Raw genomic sequence first — 22573 nt, forward strand, 5'->3', positions numbered from 1 at the left:
GTAATAAGCCAATCAGATATGGACTTTATTAATTAGAAAAAATTTAAAGTTTAATCTAAGGTCGTGCTGACATCTCCAGTTATGGAACCATAGTTATGGTTGAGACCAAACATTTTCTACTATTAATTTTTTAATTAATAAATTTTTAATTCTTATGTTTATGCGAGGTTTTTAATCACCTAGAACAATCAAATAGGTTTTTGTTTTCTGGTGAACTTAACTGTCAGCTTTTTTGACATTTTGTATAGGATTGATAGTTATCAATACATAGATCCACTTCACAGGAATTAGGGGAAAAAACACCTGGAACAAACCAACGCACGCCATCAATCATGCTAGTTGTTACGCAAGTCCTGTAAAAGCGGAGTGTCTAACGAAACTGCAAAACCAAGAGAACGCTCATTACTTCCAGGAAGGATGGACATGCTCCAGATAAAATATAATTAGACGCGTCATCCGAAGATTATTCTCGGACATGAACATTACAGGCGGAGGGCTTTGTGTATATTGTTCATCCGAGCTTTTACTGTTTTCTTGACCGTGCAGATGCTGAGATTTCTGACTGGCTTCGAGCTTCTAAAACGATTTTTATTTATCTAAGCTCGGTAAAACTTACGTCAGGGTTTTTGTTTTTGTTTTATGCGCCAGATTACTTGGCTTTAAAAACACAATCAAATACAAACAAACCAGCATACATTTCCATGCCATTCATTCACACCTATCACATAAATTAAACACATTTCTCTCGTCCGATGACTTCAAAATAGCTTTCAAAAATTATAAAACAATTCAAACACTTTTTTTCCAAAATTAAAGATCCCACACCAATAACAAATAAATCTTACATAATCTACAAAATCAACTGTTTACGCTGTCGGGCAACTTACATCGGTCTTACATCCGAATATCTGGACAAGAGAGTAAAGCAATATATCTAAGATTGCAAAAAACCCAAGCAAAATCCTACAGCACTCGCTACCCACCATTTTGAACACAAACACAATTTCGACTTCAAAAAACCAAAAATATTACATACAGAACAAAACAAATATAAACGTAATTTCTTAGAAATGGTTTATATTAACAGAGATAAACACAGCATCAATTACAGAACAGATACATGAAAACTCAGTCGCAGCTACGCCAATATCATTAATCAAATTCAATATAGATAACATACATATATCATCATATCACATTCCACACATCAAACATTTTTCACATAGTCTAATTTTTCAACAATTTAGCTTTCCTTTTCCTATTTATCCCCTTCTATATAATCCTGAAAGGATAATCTGGCCGAACCATTACCAACGTTTTTTTCCCTTCGTCGGCTTTTTTCACCTCAAAGAAGCCGACGCCTTATACAAAAATGTCTTTTTTATACCGACTTCCTTCCCTTCAAAATCTAACATATATAAACATAAAACAGCAATATCTCGCACAATTACACAGAAGACTAACACTTTGAGTGAGAAGAAATACTTTGATTGAATATAAAAAAATATATTTTGCATTGTATAAATTCACTTTTTTCCACATCCTACATGTATTTGTTAAATGTAAACAATTTGTAAATCCCAGGCCCTGATGATGATCTCAATAATGATCGAAACGTGAGGGGCGTTTTCGCGTTGGCGGGGGTATCAGCGGGTTCACTTTTGCAATTCATGTCGAGAGACGTGTTTGTAGAAACCCTTCAACCTGATGATGAGCTAAAGGGCTCGAAATCCGGATTGTTGAGAAACAAGTGTATAAATTCACTTTTTCCACATCCTACATGTATTTGTTAAATGTAAATAATTTGTAAATCCCAGGCCCTGATGATGATCTCAATAATGATCGAAACGTGAGGGGCGTTTTCGGTGTTGGCGGGGGTATCAGCGGGTTCACTTTTGCAATTCATGTCGAGAGACGTGTTTGTAGAAACCCTGCAACCTGATGATGAGCTAAAGGGTTCGAAATCCGGATTGTTGCGAAACAACTTACTGTGAGTAGGAACCATTTTTTTAAAAAGGATTGAAATCCACACCCACTCTATCATTCATAATTTCTATATATCACAGAAAGTTGTTGCTCGCCCAAAAACACTTTTCTACCCCACTTAATTAAACTTCGACGGGGTGGATGTAGAAAAGTTTGATGAATACGGATCTTCACAAGAAACGTTCTTGTAGCTAAGCCTTACAATTCAATTATTGTAATATTAATATTTAATCATCATAAAAATTATTGTCAGTACTATAATGTAATTTATTTATTCCTCTACATAATTATTATCATTAGGTTTTAGGTTTCATTTGCTTGAAAAATGGTTTCATTTGATTGAAAAAAAGTTTCATTTGATTGCAAAAAGGTTTCATTTGATTGAAAAAAAGTTTCATTTGGTTGAAAAAAAGTTTCATTTGACTGAAAAATGCTATATAATCGAGTCAGTATCATAGTACAAAACTCTCTCACCTAATGTTTCGAGGTAGTTGTACAGTATTAGGCGGGCTTGAGTGGTAGTTTAAGCAGCAATTGCTACATTCACAATTGGAGAGGGTACTATAGTATCTTCCTTATTCTCCCAGTTGACACAGATGACATTATCATTGATTTCCTGAATATAATTCACAATGTAGTTAGAATTTGAAAGCATTTCATATAATTGAGAGGGGTCTTCGATTGAAGTTGTCTTTGTAAAATTGTCTCGTTGGGCGAATTTGTCCGAAAACGAGTTAAGCATCAACTTTGCTAAAGAGCGTAGTCCCTGATTACATTTTATGGCAGATTTATTTAACGTAATACCTTCCACCTGGTAATACGATTGAATGTAGCTTTTCATGCTTATCTCATCCGTTACAGTACTAGGGTAACCTGAAGCTTCTTGTTTTATTTTAAGGAAATGATTTATACATTTAGAAAATATCCCGTCTTCTTTTTTCTCTTTGAAGAGTGTACTGTCTTATAATTCCAAATTTCATCAATTTTCGTGATCTTATATCCAAATTCAATCCAGAGAATATAATAGAACATAATATACATTGCGTTAATTTATGTAGAAGAATTCTTTGTTTTTGTTTCTCGTTATTTATTTTGAGAGGGTTATTTTATTTTTCTGAAAGTTTATTGGATTAATTTATTTAGGATTTCTATATGTTTAAAATTATCATTATTAATTATGAGAGGGTAATTTGACTGGAAGTTAGCATTCATTTTAAATTCATTTTTTAACTCTGGCGAAGACTGTTTCAACCCGGTTTGAAAAAAGAGGAGGAGAAAATGAATTTAAAATAAATGCAATACTCTAAATTACGGCGACAGATAAAATGGGGTCTAATTTAATGTCATCTTTATAAAATTAAAAATAAGATATAATTAATAATGCAATATACAAAGAACGGTCGATAATACTTTGTGTGCGAGGCAGGCTCAATCAAGCAGGCGTGGTCAGATTAACGGCATGGTGATGAAAGAGACATACACAAACATGTTCGTCAAGTCAGAAGGGTGGGTGAGGCATGCACGAACATGCAGGCGTGGTCAGATTACCGGCGTGGTGACGTCACAAGGTAAAAAATAAGGGTGGAAACAACCATCATCAAACCTCATGGTGGTTTTTTTTAAAAAAAAGTGACGTCACAAGGGAAAAAATAAGGGTGAAAACAACCCTCGTCAAACCCCCATCAGACCCGACTACTAGTGGTAGGGGTGTCTGGAAGGAAGAAAAGAGGGGGTAAACACTCTCGCCAGACGCGATGACAGGGAAGATAAAGGGGGTAAAACCTATATGCCCTAAGTGCCCTATACACTACTAACGACTATTAATTTATTATTATTTAATATTTTAATTATCTTCTTAGTTTTTCATTAAACCCGGCAATAATTTTTACGTACTTCGATATTATTTATGATGGGTCTAATATGATGTGTTTGTCAATGTCCTTTAATAATGCCAAAAGGACGCACTCGAGTACACGTTAACTACGACGATAGCATCGTTTTTGAACAATCAAAAACGTTTACAGAAATTTTGATGTTCTGCAGATTGTTGAAGTTACGTTCCACCGTGTTCTGCAGTTTTTTTAACGTTTAACGTCATTCTTCCTGTACCCTAGCTTCCTTGTCCAGCTCACCTGAAACAACGCCTATTTTTTCAAGACAGTAATGCATAATTCTTAAGGATAAGTAACTTCTTAAACAAATTACTGTAGGTATTTAACGTTTTTAACAATAAATATATTGAATTTTCCAACGTAGATAAATAGTTTGAATTTCGTTAGGTAAAATCAAAAATTGATCTATCTTTCGAATATTAAGTAAATTTTAAAAATGTACTTGGTATGTAGATTTAATGTTTTGCTTGGGAAATATAGAGTATGGCTGGTTATTTAAATTATTAATACGAAGTTGGTAAGGTAATGGTTGTTTTGAAAGTTATTTTTTACCTGGCTCTTCAAAATTATTTGACGCAACGTAAAGTTTTTGTTGTTATTAAATAATAATTGAAATGAGAGAATTGGAAAGTAGTGTAAGTAAAGGCGGCAGGACGAAAAGAGGGAAAAGAATCTAGGTGGGGAGTCGTGTATAAGAAGAAGAAAGGAGCAGTCGGAAGGGTAGAAGGCTCGTGATGTCTCGCATCTTACTATTCTTAGCCTGTGTCCTGTTGGTGAGGGGTGAAGGTGAGCACGGTGGCCATCTGCAGGAGTCTTTTGGAGGCCAGGAGAGTGGCGGTTACCCATCTTTAGGAGGCGGTGCCGTTTATGATTTCAGCAGGCACGACGAAGGTGGAGGAGAAGGCGGCCACAAGCACGAATCTACGAGCTATCAGAACTTCCAGTCCTCCCACGACCTCCATCAAGGCTCGTTCCATAAAGAAGAAGAAGAAGAAGAAGAAGAAATCAAAGTGGTGACCGTGGAAAAGAAAGTACCGGTCCCTTATCCCGTGACCGTCGAGAAGAAAGTGCCCTATAAGGTCGAAGTTCCTGTTGACAAGCCGTACGACGTCCCGATTCCGAAACCCTTCGCAGTGACCGTGGAAAAGAAAGTACCCTATGAGGTCAAAGTGCCAGTACCCGTCCCATACACCGTAGAGAAGAAAGTACCTTACAAAGTCGAAGTTCTCGTTGATAAACCGTACCCCGTCCACGTGCCCAAGCCTTACAACGTCTACGTTGAGAAAAAAGTGCCTTACACGGTCGCGAAATACGTACCGTATGAGGTCAAAGTACCGGTAGACAAGCCGTATCCTGTCCATGTACAAGTCCTAAAACACGTTCCGTACACCGTGGAGAAAAGGATACCCGTCGAAGTCAAAGTGCCTGTCGACAAGCCCTACACCGTGGAAGTGCCGAAACCCTATAAGGTTTTCGTAGAAAAAAAAGTTCCTTACACCGTTGAAAAACGGGTTCCATATGAAGTCAAAGTTCCTGTCAAAATTCCAGTACCCGTCGTCAAACATGTACCTGTTCCCGTACACTACAAGAAACATCACGACTGATTTGTTTACCAAAAATTGTTAAATATTGCTACACTATTTGTTAAATTTTGTTATTCTTTATTTTCTAAATAAAAACTTAAAAGATACTTACTCTAGTTATTTTTATTTCCTCCTTGTCGTACGTCCTCTCCTTAAACTATATATTCCGAGTATAAAAAAGGTACTTGGTTATTTCTTCTTCGCCTATGTTTAGATTTAAAATGACTCAATTGTCATAATTATAATAAACATAATTAAATATATTAACAATCATAATTTATAAACAAAAAGCTTCATCATATACTACTAGAAATTAGTAACAACACTTTTTAGTGTCAACTTTCGAGTCTGATAGAAAATGAAACATTTTGAGGAAAAATAAAACCAAAAAATGCCATTATTTAGCAATAAAATATTCTATCTTCCCTTTATAATTTAACAATGTAGTTTACAGCTTTAAATCTTTAAACATTTAATTTTTTTTAAATCGTATTGTGTTTCAAATTAAGAAACATTTATATTTTTTTGGACAGCATTGTCTCGATGTTCATTTGATTTGTCTATGCGCTATTATACGCGCTGATCTGTTCTTGTTTCAACTTGGTTTGGGACTTTATAACAAAACAAAAAATTGTTGTTATTAACAAAAATCAATATCTAGTAGGTTTCTTTTGAACTAGAAATTTTTGTCTAATGAGTCGATTTTCATATTTTTATTCTCGAAGCACTTGATTTAATGTTTTTTTAAACCATGGAAATCACACATAACTAAACAAGTCACATAATGTGAAGACGTGGTGTTTTTTATTTTGAATTTTACGCTTAAAATCATCTCGAATATGTAGCCATCGAGCATGACAATGGTAATGGAAAAAAGAGTTGAAAGGAAGAATAGCGCTTAGTCATAATGCAAACTTCTCTTCCTAGCTGTTTCTCACGTAATAGATTTGCCTTCTGCTTTCCCCGGTTAATTATTTTAGACTTGTCAACATGTATAGATCGTCGATCGACGACGAACCATTTCAAAATGGATTTTTGATTCAAAACAAATTTGTAACGTATCCACCAGAAAATAATAATTTCAGTCGAATCAGAAAACAATGATGAATTAACCATAAAATAATAGTCAAATTCAACAGAAAATTATATTGTCATTTATGATTTAACAGTAAACCATTATGTCCAATCGTCCAGAGAGCAAAGTGGTTGAATTAATTAAAAAATAATATCACATAAAACAAAAAATACACTTAGATTAACCATAAAATAATGGGAAAAATCTGTTGTGGCATTAACCTTTAAAAATTATTATTTCATTAATTCTGAAAGGTTTAATGAAACCTTTAAAACCAGAATGAATTATTCTGAAAGGCTAATTCATTTATTCAGAATAATTTCAATCAAAATACTTAAACAATTATGACGGATTAACCAGGCAAAAGTACGATTATTCATAAAATAGTATTGACGAGTTAACCATAAAATAATATTGTCGAATTAGCCATACACCAGAAAATTATATTGCCATTTATGATTTATCAGTAAACCATTATGTCCAATCGTCTAGAGATTAACGTGATTGAATTAATTAAAAAATAATGTGACATAAAACAAAAAATACCCTTAGATTAACCATAAAACAACTCTTGTAGCATTAACCTTAAAAAATTATTACATCATTACTTCTAATTCATTTACTCAAAATAATTTAAGTCAAAATACTTAAACAATTATGACGTATTAACCAGAAAAAAGTACAATTATCCATAAAATAGTATTGTCGAATTAGCCATAAAATAGTCGGATTGTTCAGAAAATAATGTCTAATTAACCATAATAAAATCTCTTATAATAATCAGTAAATAATTAAAGTCCAGGAAATACTGTTTTTGAATTAAGTTTCAACTAATAAAATAATGTCAGATAAAACAACATGTAGTTTAGCCAATAATGTCGAAAAGCCAGAAAGTAATGAACTTAAGTCAGAACCATAAACTGTGAATTGCATTGACTAGAAAATACACATCAGATAAATTAGAAAATAATGTCGATAAGAACATAAAATACAGTTAAACTGACTGTAAATTAATGTCAAACAATTAGAAATTAATGTTGCCCCAAAATTTTTATATTGGATTAATTAGATAATGTCAAATAAGATGGAAAATAGAGTTTTATTGACCATAAAATAATGTCAAAAAACCAGAAAATACTGTTGTCCAGAAAATGTTTATGTTGGATTAATTAGATAATGACAAGTAATACGGAAAATAGAGTTTTATTGACCATAAAATAATGTCGAAAAACCAGAAAATACTGTTGTCTAAAAAATGTTTATGTTGGATTAATTGGATAATGTCGAGTAAGTCAGAAAATTCAGTTTTAATAACCATAAAATACTGTCGGGAAAAAAAAAAAAAAAAAAAAAAAAACAGAAAATACTTTTGTCCAGAAAATCTTTATGTTGAATTAAATACAGATAATTCTGAGAAAAACAGGAAATAAAATTTGAACAATTAAAAATGTACCATGAATTGACCAGAACATAAGTCGGGCATCTTGTGAATAATGTCGGAATGGACATATTGTAAAATAATTAACTAAAAAGTAAAGTTTTTGGATAAACCAAAAAATAATGATGTCGGAATAACGATAAGATCGTTTTTGTTGCTTTATTATGGATAATATATTCTACAAGAATCATACAAAATTAATTTGTTGGATAAACAGAAAAGATTGTTTTTTGTTTTTGTTTTTTCCAATCTGGGCGAGCGCCTTCATTGTCACCGGGCAATAGTACCGTTACGACTGACTCACACCATCGGCCCTTGTATACTTTCGATAACTGTCAATCTGAAAAATCGGACGATATTCTACCGTAATAAAATAAAAAATTTATGTTGGATTAATTAGATAATATCGAGAACAGAAAATAAAATCAGAAGAATCACAAGTGTACCATGAATCGACCAGAACGTCAGTCGTGTTATCTTGCGAATAATGTCGGAATGATAAGGAAATCATGTTGGGAAATCCTTAAATTTATCTCACCTAGCTTAGAAAATTATGTCGGTTTAATAAAAATATCAAAAAAATAAAAGCCATATTTTCATTGAAGGATGCTATTCTGTAAACATATTATCAGCAAGGCAATTTCAAGTGTTAATTTTGTCAATATAAATCAAAATAGCATATATTTTTTCTATTATAAAATTTATGTTTATGTAAAAAGAAAAAATTTCAATTTATTTAATTTTTTTACCGTCGTTTTAAACGGCGCGGAGGATTGTAAGGGTGAGATGTTGAGGAAAGAGTTAGGGCTAGTGAGTTAGGGTGGAGGGAGAGTTAGTGGAAAGTGAAGAAGCGTGTTCGGAAAAGATCTTTCACGAAAGGGATTTTAAGATCTTTATGGATTGGTGACATAGAACGGAGCATTGAGGATACGGCGGAGAACTTTAGACTGAAAAGACTGAATTCGTTGGATATTGGATGATTTGGCCGAGCCCCACAGCTCGACTCCGTAGGTCCGAATAGGTCTGATGAGTGTTTTGTAAGCGGTTAGTTTGTTATGTATGCTTAGTTTTGATTTTGGTCCAAGTAGGTGTCTGAGTAGTCCGTATTTTTTGTTAAGTTCTTGCCGTTTTAAGCGTGTATATGGGTTCCAAGTAAGTCTACTATTTAAGTAAAGCCCAAGGTAGCGGACTTGGTTCGATGGTGGTATTATCTTGTTGTAAATGTGCACTGGTAGACAGGTTTGAGCGTAAACGTAACTTGTTGGCTTTTCTGTTCGTTTAACCTGATCCGCCTCAGATTGCACCAGTTGGTAATAAGGTTCAGGTGTTATTGGAGCGCTTCTGTTGCTAGGATAGGATTGGAGTGTGTTGATAAGATTGCGGTGACGTCCGCTGTGATTGTGATTTGTGTGTTTGGATGTGTGGGTATGTCAGCAGTGAAGATGGTGTAGAGGAACGGGCTAGAGGATCTATAATAATAATAATTTTTATTCACGGCTTTAGCCATTTTATATCACATAGAAATACATAACATGCAATAAATCGTTTATGTTGAAGCAACACTCAAAGCGGATGTAATTTTATTTTTAAAGTTTTGTAATTTATTTCATAATAGTCAACCTCTACTGAATTCATGAGCCTACATGCTCTGATAATAGGTGCTGAGAATAGATAGTATTACAATAAGGGGTAGAAAATAAATTTTTATATATAGTTAATTTCAAAGGAACATTTAAATAAACTCGTTGCAGAAGCTCAAGGCTTTCTATAATAAAATTTAACAATTTATATAAAAGTATAACATCATAAATATCTCGTCTTATTTTAAGGGGAGAAATTTCCATCACAGCTCTTAGTTCATCATAATTTATATAGTCTAAGTTTAAGTGTAATTTATAGGCTAAGAATCTTAAAAACCCATTTTGAACTTTTTCAAGGTTATTAATGTATTTGAGATAACTTGGAGACCAAACTGGAGAGTTGAACTCAAGAATAGAGCGAATAATTGAAAAGTATAAAGATTTTTTTATACAATTTATATTGTTGAAATCCTTGGAGTTTTTTTTTTTTTTACGAATCCTAGCAGTTTTACGGCTTTATTTACAATAGCATTTATATGATCAGTAAAAGATTGAGTTGTGTCAAAGATGACTCCTAAATCTTTTATTGATTTTTGCTCATTTAAATTTATGTCACAAATATAACTAAATATAATTGGATTAGGAATTCAATAAAAGCGTATAATTTTTATTGGAAATTACGCGAAATTATTTAAATCCACAAGTCAATAATTGGCAGCAACATAGAGAAAAACAGTAAAAGGACTTTCTCATCCAGCTTTTGATTCCCCAGGAAGTGTGAGTGGGCATATACGAGAGTGTTAACGATTTTTCTTGTGTCTTTCGACCTTTGAGCGATTCGGCAAACTCTTGCTTTCATTCAGAATAATTTGGTATGGCGAATTTCAAAGCAACATCATGCTGAGAGAGAGTTTTAAAATTGAGGCTTCTTTTCACGGCTGTTATTTTGAAAAATAAAATCGGTTTTATAATTGACTCAGAGAAAAACTGCAACGTTATTAAAAATTTATTGACAAATTATTTACCTACATCTATCCCCCAGGATCCGATTGGATAAAGAGTATAAAGTAAAGCAATAAAGTCTCTTATGACCTAATAGATTAAATTTGTTAATTTTTTTTATTGAAACATTTATTTATAATTTTAAGTTAATGGTCGAAGTTGGCACTGGGTCACTTGGGTCTGCCTACACTCGGGGCTTTATAGACAGTAAATTATTATAAATATTTTATTTTATTCGTAATGAAAGTTTTAACACAATCGGGACAAAATTTCTACTTATACTACTTTCCCAACGAAAAGTTAATTCTATCGTCAAAATTATACAAATATAATTCAAACATTCGAATCTAACTTGAGTACCACCGAATCGTTATTCGACCGTGCGTTCCGTCTCGAGAGGAAAATTGACGGAAAAATTTCATATACACTAAACAAAAATTATAATAATTCACGTTTCCTCTGAACCTGAACTAGAACAAAAGAAACAGGAAACCGCTAAAAAGTAACCTACAATAATCTTTTTAAATAAAACTCCATCTTACTTGAAATACTTCATTATATGTTACACAAGTTATAGATTACATTCAAGTTCTCGACAAAAATGGATCGTTCCCAGATTCATAGCTGAACAACAAAGAACTTTCTTCAGATTGCAGATGAACTGTGATATGATTTCGTAACGTGGAAGATTATTTTTACGAGGTACGAGTCATTCAAATTGAATGGGGAGAAATCGAGTCAGTGGTTCAAACGGTGGAAGATAACAATAAACCAATAAAAATGTGACCATGTAACTTTCACCCTTCGGAAAATAACCACTGTTCCTATCTACTACAGTCCACCTCCCACAATGTAGTCCACTATCTTGACAAATGACTTTCGTGGAACCCACGACACACGACTCAAAAGATAAGACCTAAACAGACTGCTATAGACTTGTTAAAAGATTGCTGGACAAAAACAGCTGATCCATTATACAAAACAAACGAGCCATGTATATTACTGTTTTGAGGCAGCATCGAACTTTTTTCCCTTTTGTTCCCTCCTGAGCATTGCAGCTTTGCAGCTGTACAGCTTATTGTACTTTATCCTTGGCTCCATTTTTGAGGACTCGCAACATAAGTGTGAATTTGAGCCCCCGGAGTGCCGGTGTTCTTCCATCGAAGAAACTCATTTTTGAAGGGTGTTGGGACCAAATTCCGGGTCGCTGAGATCTGATCCCGCTCCTTCCATTGATGAATGCCATGTCAATTTCTTTCAATTGCGGCCACCGGTCCACTTAGGCGTCAGAACAAGTCCAGAGGCGACGGTGGGGATCGAACCCACGACCGCGGGATCTACTAGCCGATAGTCTGACGCCTTAACCACTCGGCTACCGCGGCCCTACAATCCAAAATGCTCTGAACCATGGTCAATGCCATTTTTTATGTATCCAATCTTACTATTCACAATGACATTAATATCCAATATGTCCTTAAAGTAGCGAAAAATCGCTGCAAGAATTTTTAACAATAAGAACCGAGCCCAAAGCATGCGGGATTTCCAGGGCCAGGTATTTTCAGTAAAGTCGGTTCCTACATCTTGACGTAATCCCGATTATTCCGACGACAAATTATCCAGTCAAACAAACCCTGCCAACAAACATGAGAAACTTTTCATCTCACACCCTTCCAAGTAATCGTCCTCGATGGATGAAGCGTCACTGGACTCCCCACCTCCTAAGAAAAAGTGAAAATGAAACAACGCTAATATATAGGAGTTACTACTAATTAGTAATTCCTCTTTTTTTCTTATTTATGTATATTTTATATATTTTTCTTAGAAGAAATATACTTGGTTTTTTTAGTGGACATCAACAGAAAGACAAAAATAAGCCTCCTATTGTACGAGGATTTTGACTAATGGTATCAGAGCTATTTCAGCCAGTCATAATATTTTTCTTGTGCATGACAAGTCACGAGAAATATGATCTAGGCGTGTCGTATGCAAGCTTTACTCCAGGCCAACGAGGATGGCCGGGGTTCTGGACATGCTTCGCGGACGTCGTTACACATGGCTACTGTCTTCAACGGAGCCCAAGGCACGCGGAATTTCCGGGCCAGGTATTTTCAGGAAAGAAATTTCCTACATCTTGACGTAATCCCGATGGATGATACCTTTGACGACGGAAACCCCGTCCGGCGGAATGTTCGCGAGGAGGCGATGACCAGGAGTGAGATAATCTTATTCTTGGCTTTCTCGTTTATAATAGATACTGTAATTTGTCAGCATTTTGATGATAAATTGTGTAAAATTTTGTTTGCGGGGTGAGAAGCTTGAAATTTGGTCGTCTTTCCTCGCTGGGTTGGTCTGTGAGATGCGTATCGGCATTTCGCCATCTTCAGTGTTTGATTAGAGCCACAATAAAAATGGACGTAATTATCAATATTAATGAATTTTGAAAACTAAAAGTATTACAGACCAACAGTTCTGGTTGCATTTCGCTTTGGCATCAAGCGATCTTCAGTGAGGGATTGTCACAGTCAAATACTATACACAGAAAAGTCACTCAGAAAATAATACAGAATAGAAAATAAAAGAATAACAAGAATATAATGCAGCTATACTCCCAAGAAAATAGGGGAAAAACGACCTAAATTATATTTTCATTCAGAAATTAATGAAACAATAGACAAAAAAATAATGTTATCGAATTAACAAGAAAATAATTTCGGATTTGGATGAAAATCAATTAGTTAGACGTTAGAACTTACTTTTGGGCCAAAGCCCGCGTATGTCCAACATGTACAGTAAGGCTTTGGTCGAGATAAAAAAGTCATTGTCACGAGCGGGATTCGAACCCTCGACCGTCGGCTAAATACGCCGCTGCTCTACCACTTGAGCTATCGTGACTTCGATCCACTCGGACACCAACTTCCCATCTCAACCCAACCTTTCGAATCTTCCCTCCTTTTTGCCATTTTTAAAAATCTAATGGATTTAATAAGTTTTTAACTTATCGACTTTTTTATCTCAACCAATATTTTACATAAAGATTAATTAATTGAAAGATGTTATTTGATCAATCAGACCACAAAATCTAATGGATATACAGTAAGTTGCTCGATGTGTCCGACATAATTAAAGGGTGTGATTTTTTGACTCCATATAGAGAGCGAGTAGGAATTCGACCCATATTAGGATTGTGCTTGAGCATGGCAACGAGTATTTGGGTCCCCTGTCCTGATTTTTAAGGTTAAGACTAATTGAACAGTAAGATGTATTCTTCTAATAAATGGATTATTTTATACAGTTTTTATACAATTTTGTTTTATACACTTTTTTCAGTTGAAATATCACTTAAAGGTTTATTACATGCAAACGCAATATGGTAAGATGATATTTGTAGTTTCTTTTAGCCACACCCTTCAATTCATTATAGTTTTCTTCCTGGTTGTTTCTGAAATTGTTAGCCTTACCAACATCGAAACATCTTAGGACCATCGACAAGAAGATACTGGTTACCGTTGAGACATCCGCTTCGTTGCACAACCGGACAAAAAACGGTGTAGTCAGTTGTGTAATCGACGTGCGATATAGAGTAAGCGAACGTTTACATCGTCATTATCCCTTATTTTTTCCTGCTGAAACCATTAAGCGCCATTTTATTTAAATACAAGTTCCTCTTCTGAATAATTGTTTATTTTTGCTTCTCGACTGGAACAAAAATGCATTTATGCAATTTTCGACGGGCGGTGTCACTAAGAAAACGTAACTGTTATCATAACAGGAATATTGGCCTACTTGTCCACCAAGTAAGTTAAAAAAAAAACTTTAATATTTTTAAATGAAATTGTTGTTAAATTGTTTACGAACACAGGCAATGTTTATTTAATTTAAAAATAATGTAAATAAATTTCTTTTAATATCTTCATTAAAAAACACGCCTTCAATGAATACAATTTTAACAAAAGTTCATTTCGAACACCTAATTTTTTGTTTTTAACATGGACAATTTTATTCTGAAATGAACATGGTCAAACTACTTATTAGTTACAGTTAGTCGAAAATATTATTTTATAAATAAATTTTAATGAAAACCTTTAAAAAATAGGACAAAGTCAAGAACAAATGTTGAAGACAAAAACCATTAGTGTTTTATTGCTGACTTGTATAACTTATTAAACTCTTTCCATCTTGTAAGACAAAAAATAACTTTTTGACATAACCAAGTTTTCGAGATAATAATTTTTCTAATCATGTTTCACGCTTATATCAATCATCATTAATTTCTCGAAATTAATAAAATAATGACGGAATAATAATAATAAAAATAATAAAAAAACTGCCGAATCGGCCTCAAAATGTTCATACAATAATGTCCGTCTGAAAACAATTTCGGTTAAATCAGAAAATAATGTCAGTTTAAATAAAATATAAACGTCGTTAATAATCAGGCCTTTGAGTCAAATTAACAAAAAAAATTAAGATCGGATTAATCACATAACATTTTTTACCAATTAAACAAAAAAAAAAGATTAGAAAATAAAGTTGTAAAAACAAGGAAACCTTGGTCCATTCCTGGTCAGGAAATACAAATTTATCATAAAATTATTTTACATTGACAGGAAATAAATGTTGGATTAATCAGAATTCCTGGATTAATCCAAAGTAATGCCGAATTAACTAGACACATTATGTAAGATTAATCAAGAATATTACATCTTATAGTATAATATCTTGTATATTTTAATCTGCAGTCGGATTAACCTTACCGATAATTCAATTAATTAAGATTTTAAGTTGAGATAAAAAAGTCAGTGTCACGAGCGGGATTCGAACCCACGACCTTCGGCTTTATACGCCGCTACGTAGTACACTCAAGTAGGAGAGTAGCGGCGTATCAAGCCGAAGGTCGTGTGTTCGAATCCCGCTCGTGACACTGACTTTTTTTATCTCAACTTAAAACCTTATTTAATTGAATGATATTAATTGGTCAAGCGGGCCACGAAAAATAGTGAACTTACCGATAATGTTATGCTTATGATTAACAAAAATGCTGATGTTGTATTAATTAAAAAATTGTATTAACGAGAGTAAAGTTTGTAGATGTACCAGATTAACAAAAAAATATGTTGGATAAGCAAGTAAATAATTATATAAGACTAATTAAATATTTTGTCGAATGACCGAGAGCAAATCGTTAGTTTAATAAAACAAATTGAAGTAGGATTAACTAAAAATAATGTAGTTGAAATAAACAGAAAATAGTGGTATAGGATTAATCAGAAAATGATTGATTATTCAGAATATCGGATAAACTAGAAAATATTGATGTCAAATTAGTTGAAAAAATGGACCAACAAGTTGAATTAACTAGAAAAACAAGTTTTTGGTTAAACCAAAAATGATTGATATCGTATTAATAAAAAAAAATTGGATTGATGAAAATAAACCTATGGATTAATGATAACGAAGTATATCAGATTAGGCAGAACACATTGTAGACGGATTAAACAAAAATTTATGTTTTTAGATAAACCCAAAGATAGTGATGCCGGATGTACTATAACAGCTTTCTGTTTTATCACCATTGAAATATTGTAAAAGAATCGGTCGGAATAATGATAACTACTGTTTATATTATACCATGAATATATTGTAAAAGAATTAACCAAAACAGTGTTTGGACAAACAAGAAAATATTGATGTTTGATTAATCAGAAAATTATGAAGTATTAATAAAAACTGATTAACGAGAACAAATGTTGTCAGATTACTTTGAACATATTGTATCCGAATTATTAAAAAACTAAGTTTTAGATGGACTAGAAATTATTGACGTTCGATCAATCAGAAAATTGTGTCGAATTAATGAGAACGAATTGTTATCACTATGTAGACGGATTAAGCAAAAATTAATCTTTTATTTTTTGATAAACCAAAACATATTGTTGTCAAATTAACGATATCAGCTTTTTGTTTTATTACCATGATATATTGTAAAATAATTAACTAAAAAAATAAAGTTTTTGGATAAACCAAAAAATAATTATGTCGGATTAACGATAACAACTTTTTTTCTATTATCATGAATATATTCTAAAAGAATTATCCAAAAATTAATTTGTTGGATAAACAGAAAATACTGATGGATGTTTTTCTTCCAATCTGACCGAGCGCCTTCATTGTCACCGAGCAACAGTACCGTCACGACCGATGCACACCATCGGCCCTTGCATACTTTCGATAAAATCGGACGATATTCTACCGTAATACCAAGTTTGTATTAGAAAGCGTCAACGAGTAGGAAAATCTTAGAAAAGAGACACCAGCATTGGCAAAACGTCCCCGTAAAGTTATTACGAACCGTTCAGGAAGATTACCGTGACTACTCCTGATGGTAAATGCTCCATGCCTCTTTCTGTCAATGTGAAAGTTAAAGAGCCGGCTTTGATTTTTCGCCCTTCAAGTCATCTGACTGCGAACAAATGATCAAACAAACCTATGACTAAACAAATGTGATATTTTTCATGACAGGATGAAGATCAGACAAGTTGAAGAATTGTCACCCACGATTTTACATGGATTAAAATTTTGGAGAGTCATTTAACTCCAGAAATCATAATACAGATAAAGGCTAAACCGTAAAATTACCGAGTTAACGCTAATGATTTTAAACAGTAGATTATTCAAATATTTTCTAAAAGCATAGTTTATACTTGTTATTGCATGTTTGCTAAAAGGCAAGCCTGGCTCGTTATATGTTTATGCCTCAAAAAACTTCAAGTTTGCCATTTACTCATGTATATTTTTCTATAAAAAATAAGTCCTAAAGGAAATTTTATTTCAGTTGCTTAATTTGTTTATACAATTTTTCAGACGATTACTTTTACACTTTCAGAAAAGTTAAAACAGCATAAAAGCTAGAAAGTCCCATTCGAGATAGATTAATTTCTTGAACGAAACGCCGGGAAGTACAATTTTTTTTGTATATCCCTTAATGACTACACGCAGATTCCTTCAATAATACATGGTTCTCTTCAAAAGGAGGCGTAGCCGGAGAAAATCCTCTTTTAAATAGCACCTAGGTTGAAAATTTGTAATTTGTTACTTTGAAATTTAAAATACGCCCATCCATAAATTAATTGGGAACTTTCTCTTGTAGCATTTCCTCGTGTTATATTCCCTTTATTACTGATGGTTTCACCCAACGATCGTCGATGATAATAAATGCATCTTTTTAATTAAAGAGATCCAAATCATACTTGCCTTCTTGCTCCACTGTACAAAATAACAAGCGTGACTCCCATCCGACCATTTAGGCCTGTTGATGTACGGAACTATCATCATACTGTCCTATTTATTTTCATTTTTATTCATAAACTGTTATATATTTGAGGAAATCAATTTGCAAAAATTAAAACAAATATTTGCAAGCTGTGCTGTTACGTTATGTCTTATGAGATACCATACGCCGGTGGTTTCTGGCAATTGTACACTATACCTAATGCTTGCTGACTAAATTCATGACAAATTTGAAGTTTGGTCGTTCTAAAAAGTCAAACTGTGCGAATTTTCACTTGTTATACAAAAAAATTAGCTTATTACTGCAAGATAATTCAAAGATAGAAGACTAAGGATCAGGTTGGACGATTTCAACGGTTGACTTCCTCAGAATTAAGTAAAATATAATTGAAATAGTAATGTTAACCTTCATTAAACTGCTAAATAGCATAATTACTTCATCCAGTGGAATCAAAACTGAAATTTTCTTCTTTCTTATGTTTTACCGATTTCGTCCAATTATTACAGAAAAAGACGTATTTAGTTATTTTAGAACATTTTCTTCATTTCTTCAATTTTAAATACTTGATAAGATTAAACATAAGGCTAGAGAAAGCTCTAATAAATTTCAAATTCAGTCGTAGCCATGCTTGAGATTAGGAGTTAGAAAGGAATTATGTTTTTCAAAGAGCTCTAAATTTATCTGATCAGACTGTGAGACATCATATCCTTACACGCACTTTGTTGCAGCTAACCGTACGCAAGTTACTTCCTGTGAGTGAGGTAAGAAAACAGAAAGTTAAAAGGAAGCATGCAAGTTGAGAGTACTGGAGGGAGAAGAGGGGATGAGTACAAAAGAGCCAGCGTCTTGAGAGAGAAGTCAGTACCGCGCAAGTGTTTGACAAGATGAGAATAATCGGGGTGCTGAGTGTAGCTTTCGTAGCTGTATGTTTGGTGGCGGCAAACCCTCAAGACAAATCGAACCGCAAGAACGAGAACCAAGCTATCAGAAGGGAATCAGATCTCTCGATACCGAATTTTGGCCTGGAGAGCCTCGGAGAATCTCCACACGACCTAAAAGGCGGACAGCAAGAGTTCAGCAGCGGTCAACACGATTTCAGCAGCGCGCAGAACGACTTCAGTAGTGGTCAACATGATTTCAGCAGCAGCCAACATGATTTCAGCGGCAGCCAGTACGTCTTCAGCAGCGGTCAAAATGATTTCAGCGGCGGCCAGCACTTCAGCAGCGGTCAACATGACTTCGGAATCAATGGACATGAGTTCTCCAACGGTGGCCACGAATTGTCAACCCAGGAGCTGGGAGGTGGAGGAGATGGACACGAGATAGCACATCACCAAAAAGAGAAAAAAGTAAAGACCATCACTGTCACGAAAGAAGTGCCTGTGCCTTACCCAGTTGAAGTGGAAAAGAACGTCCCGTACCCCGTTAAAGTTCCAGTCGATAGACCAGTCCCTAGGCCGGTGGAAAAGCCCTACCCCGTCACAGTCGAAAAAGAAGTCCCTTATCCCGTCAAAGTCAATGTTCCCCAGCCCTACCCGGTCGAAAAGCACGTCCCCTACCCGGTCAAAGTGTACGTCGACAAGCGCTACCCAGTCAAAGTAGAAAAACCGTACCCGGTCATCGTCGAGAGGAAGGTCCCAGTCCCGATCGAAAAGAAGATACACTACGCTGTCAAAGTGCCCGTCGATAACCCCGTCCCCGTCCACATCCCGGTCTACAAGACCATTCCTTATCCCGTGGAAAAGAAGGTACATTTTGAAGTGAAAATCCCCTATGAACGGCCCGTTCCTGTCCACGTTAACAAGCCCTACCCGGTTCATGTGGAAAAGAAAGTGCCTTATCCTGTCACAAAGATTGTACCTTATCCAGTCAAAGTTCCTGTCAAAGTGCATGTACCATATGAAGTAATTAAGCACGTTCCAGTCCATGTACCTTCCAAACACGAGCATCACCACCAATAAAGTAACTCAGTGATTGTGACTATTTAATTCCTATTACAATTTGTTTTTGTTTGTTATTGATTGTTTTTTAAATAAATATTTTTCTATAATTCTATTGTTTTTGTTTTTCCTTTTTTCTTTTCTTTTACCTAAATAGAACGATATTTTGGACAATGGGGAGGGGGTAAAATTCATACAAAAATTATTTTAAAAAACAGGATGATTAAGAACATTCTCTTGATTCATTCCATTCTAATAAAAACCAGCTGTACATAAACTAAATTAAACCTTTCAAATATATTGGTACACAGAAATAAGGCAATTAAAAATCAAGAGATGGTTTAATACCATGCCATATAGTAGAACATGTATTTTATTTTTGCATTAATTGTACACATATTAATTTGCTCGTTAATAAGTTTACACGAGATGTCATTTGTCATTTTTGTCATTAAAATTACCCTTTTTTAAAATAAAAATCTATTGCTAATAAATATTTTATTAAGAAAGTGGCTGCCTCAGTGGGACAGATCAGCAGAGAAACTCTCGCATATCAGTCCATAGGTAACCGTCAGAGAGCCTGATTTGTAGAAGGGTCATCATCACCCAATAAGAATAGGCCATGCAAGTACTCACGAGCACTAACTTTGGGACAAAGCCTGTGTATATCCACACCTTCATGTAGAGAAAGGTTGCTTGATGTGTCCCATCTAATTGAACGGTGCTATTCCTTAGCTAGAAATGCCACCCTACATGAGAATTATGCTTGAAGTAATCATGAAAATTATTGTAAAAGGTATTGAGTACTCCTCCCCCTTAACTGAATGAATGGTATGTAACTAGGAAAAAATCAATTTAAGATTGAGTTACAGTGTGAATGGGTTTGGATTGCGTTGGGTGTTGAAACGAACTTGCTGTTTAGCACATGGAGCCCAACCACGTTTGCTGGATGGAGACCAAGGTCCAACTCGGACCTGATTCTCGGGGCCAGCTGGTAATTCATTGGAGTTATTTCAATTGGCTTACCAAACTGCCAAAAACACGGTTCATTAGACAATGGATTAAAAATAATTCCTCTGTTCAATGAGAATGTAGCCTGGGACAGGGACATGCAAAAAAGTTTATCGAAGGACTATTGCAGAAGCTAACAGTAAAACAACTAAATTTAGGATGTGCTAGGACTAGAATAATAATTGGACTGCTGACTGGACACTTCAGACTCTGGAGGCGTATGTATAGCGGAACATGCCCTCTGTTGGTGAGAAGGCCTATAAGCTATATATATATATAAGCTGGGATTCCTAATCCTTGGGGCCTGAAAGAATCATACAGTAGCCCTTGAAAAAGCTTTGGGGTCTAGTAAAAAGCCTTAAGTTTAAGGAGGAGCTCTATAAAAAAAAATGGAGATGCACAATAGACCAATACTGACCACAATGCATAGGTCGTAACAAGGCCGACTCCAATCTAATCTAATCTAATTATTAATAGTTATTCAGATATCGTGAGATGCAGTCGGGTATGATGTAGGCTTCAGAAAAACATTTTCTTTATCGTGCCAACGTATTAGCTAAATGTAAACATTGTTTGTAAATCCCAGGCCCTGAAGATAATCTCAATAAAAGATCGAAACGTCTTTTCGACGATAAAGAAAATGTTTTTCTGAAACCTACATCACACCCGACCGCATCTCACGATATCTGAATAACTATCAATTAACGGTCACTAACCTCTACACACTAATTATTAATGTACTATTATTTATTTATTTTAAAAAGCTCTGGCAGACATTTGAAGACCACTGTCTTAGAAGTTTCAATTTTTTAATTGATATTTGTGCTTTGAAAAAAAAAATCATTGTTTAATTACTGATCATTTTGGATTGCCTTTTGGTTGATCTGTCAGAAACATTCTAGCATTTCACCATCTCCAGAGTGTATCTGACAAAACAAACAACAAATAACATTGTATGTACAGTCGACTCTTTGTTTATTTGAAACTTGATTATTTAAATTTCCCGATAATATGTCATTTCGGAAAATCAGAAAATTATGTGCACTTGTTACACTTGGTAGTAGGAAATATTGTTGTAACAGGAGGAGAAAAAGCATGCTATTAATCGAAATGGAGTCACTTCCCTCTTTATAATTTGCACTTTTTCTGTTATATTCCTCTAAATTTCCATGTATTAAATTTTCTCTAGTTTGTTATGTTTTGCGGTAGTGTTTTGTCAATTTGTATATTCAATTCAATTATTCAATTCAATATTCAATTTTACAGTTGATCTATTTCTGCTTTTTCATTGTTTACTGTTTTATACATGTACAATTTAAGTAATAACTTAGAAAAATGCATATCAACTCTTGACAATTTTTTTCTTTCCTCTTGATAATTCAAACATCTTGATAATACAAATTATTTTTGTGGTCCCTTGGGTTTCGAATTATGAAGAGTCAACTGTTTATAAATGTTTGTTCACATTTTTGTTAACCTTGTGAACAGGTAGCCAAGTGGTCAGCGTGGCAACACTCTCAGCTGCGGTCATGGGTTCTTCTGTTGCCCTTGGTCCTTTTTTTCACACTTCCCTTCCCCAAAAAATACAATAAACATCAAAACAACATACATCCCTCTGGCTAATATTGAGAAAAAAAAGGTTGTTTAAAAAAATAAGTAATAAAGCTATTAAATCCTGACATAGATTAGTTTTTTTTTAAATGAGAATAATAGGAAAAATTATTTCAAACTTGTTCTAGGAGACCACACACAGTAGTCGAGTGGTTAGCTTGATGGAC

The 22573-nt window shown here is 34.2% G+C and overlaps 2 protein-coding genes across 2 annotated transcripts; both read left to right on the forward strand.

Annotated features, from left to right (window-relative positions):
- The first annotated feature begins 4612 nt into the window (after positions 1-4612).
- Positions 4613-5509, forward strand: LOC106664172 (zinc finger protein 512B-like). Its single transcript, XM_014389627.2, has one exon. The coding sequence runs from the start codon at positions 4613-4615 to the stop codon at positions 5480-5482; it is 870 nt and encodes a 289-aa protein (XP_014245113.1). The 3' UTR covers positions 5483-5509.
- A 13094-nt stretch (positions 5510-18603) lies between these two features.
- Positions 18604-19834, forward strand: LOC106664411 (proline-rich protein 4-like). The gene has a single exon (XM_014390112.2). The coding sequence runs from the start codon at positions 18729-18731 to the stop codon at positions 19803-19805; it is 1077 nt and encodes a 358-aa protein (XP_014245598.1). The 5' UTR covers positions 18604-18728; the 3' UTR covers positions 19806-19834.
- The last annotated feature ends 2739 nt before the right edge of the window (positions 19835-22573 follow it).

The sequence above is a fragment of the Cimex lectularius genome, unplaced genomic scaffold (genome assembly GCF_000648675.2).
Source record: "Cimex lectularius strain Harlan isolate CLEC.00 unplaced genomic scaffold, Clec_2.1 scaffold251, whole genome shotgun sequence".
NCBI lineage: Eukaryota > Metazoa > Arthropoda > Insecta > Hemiptera > Cimicidae > Cimex > Cimex lectularius.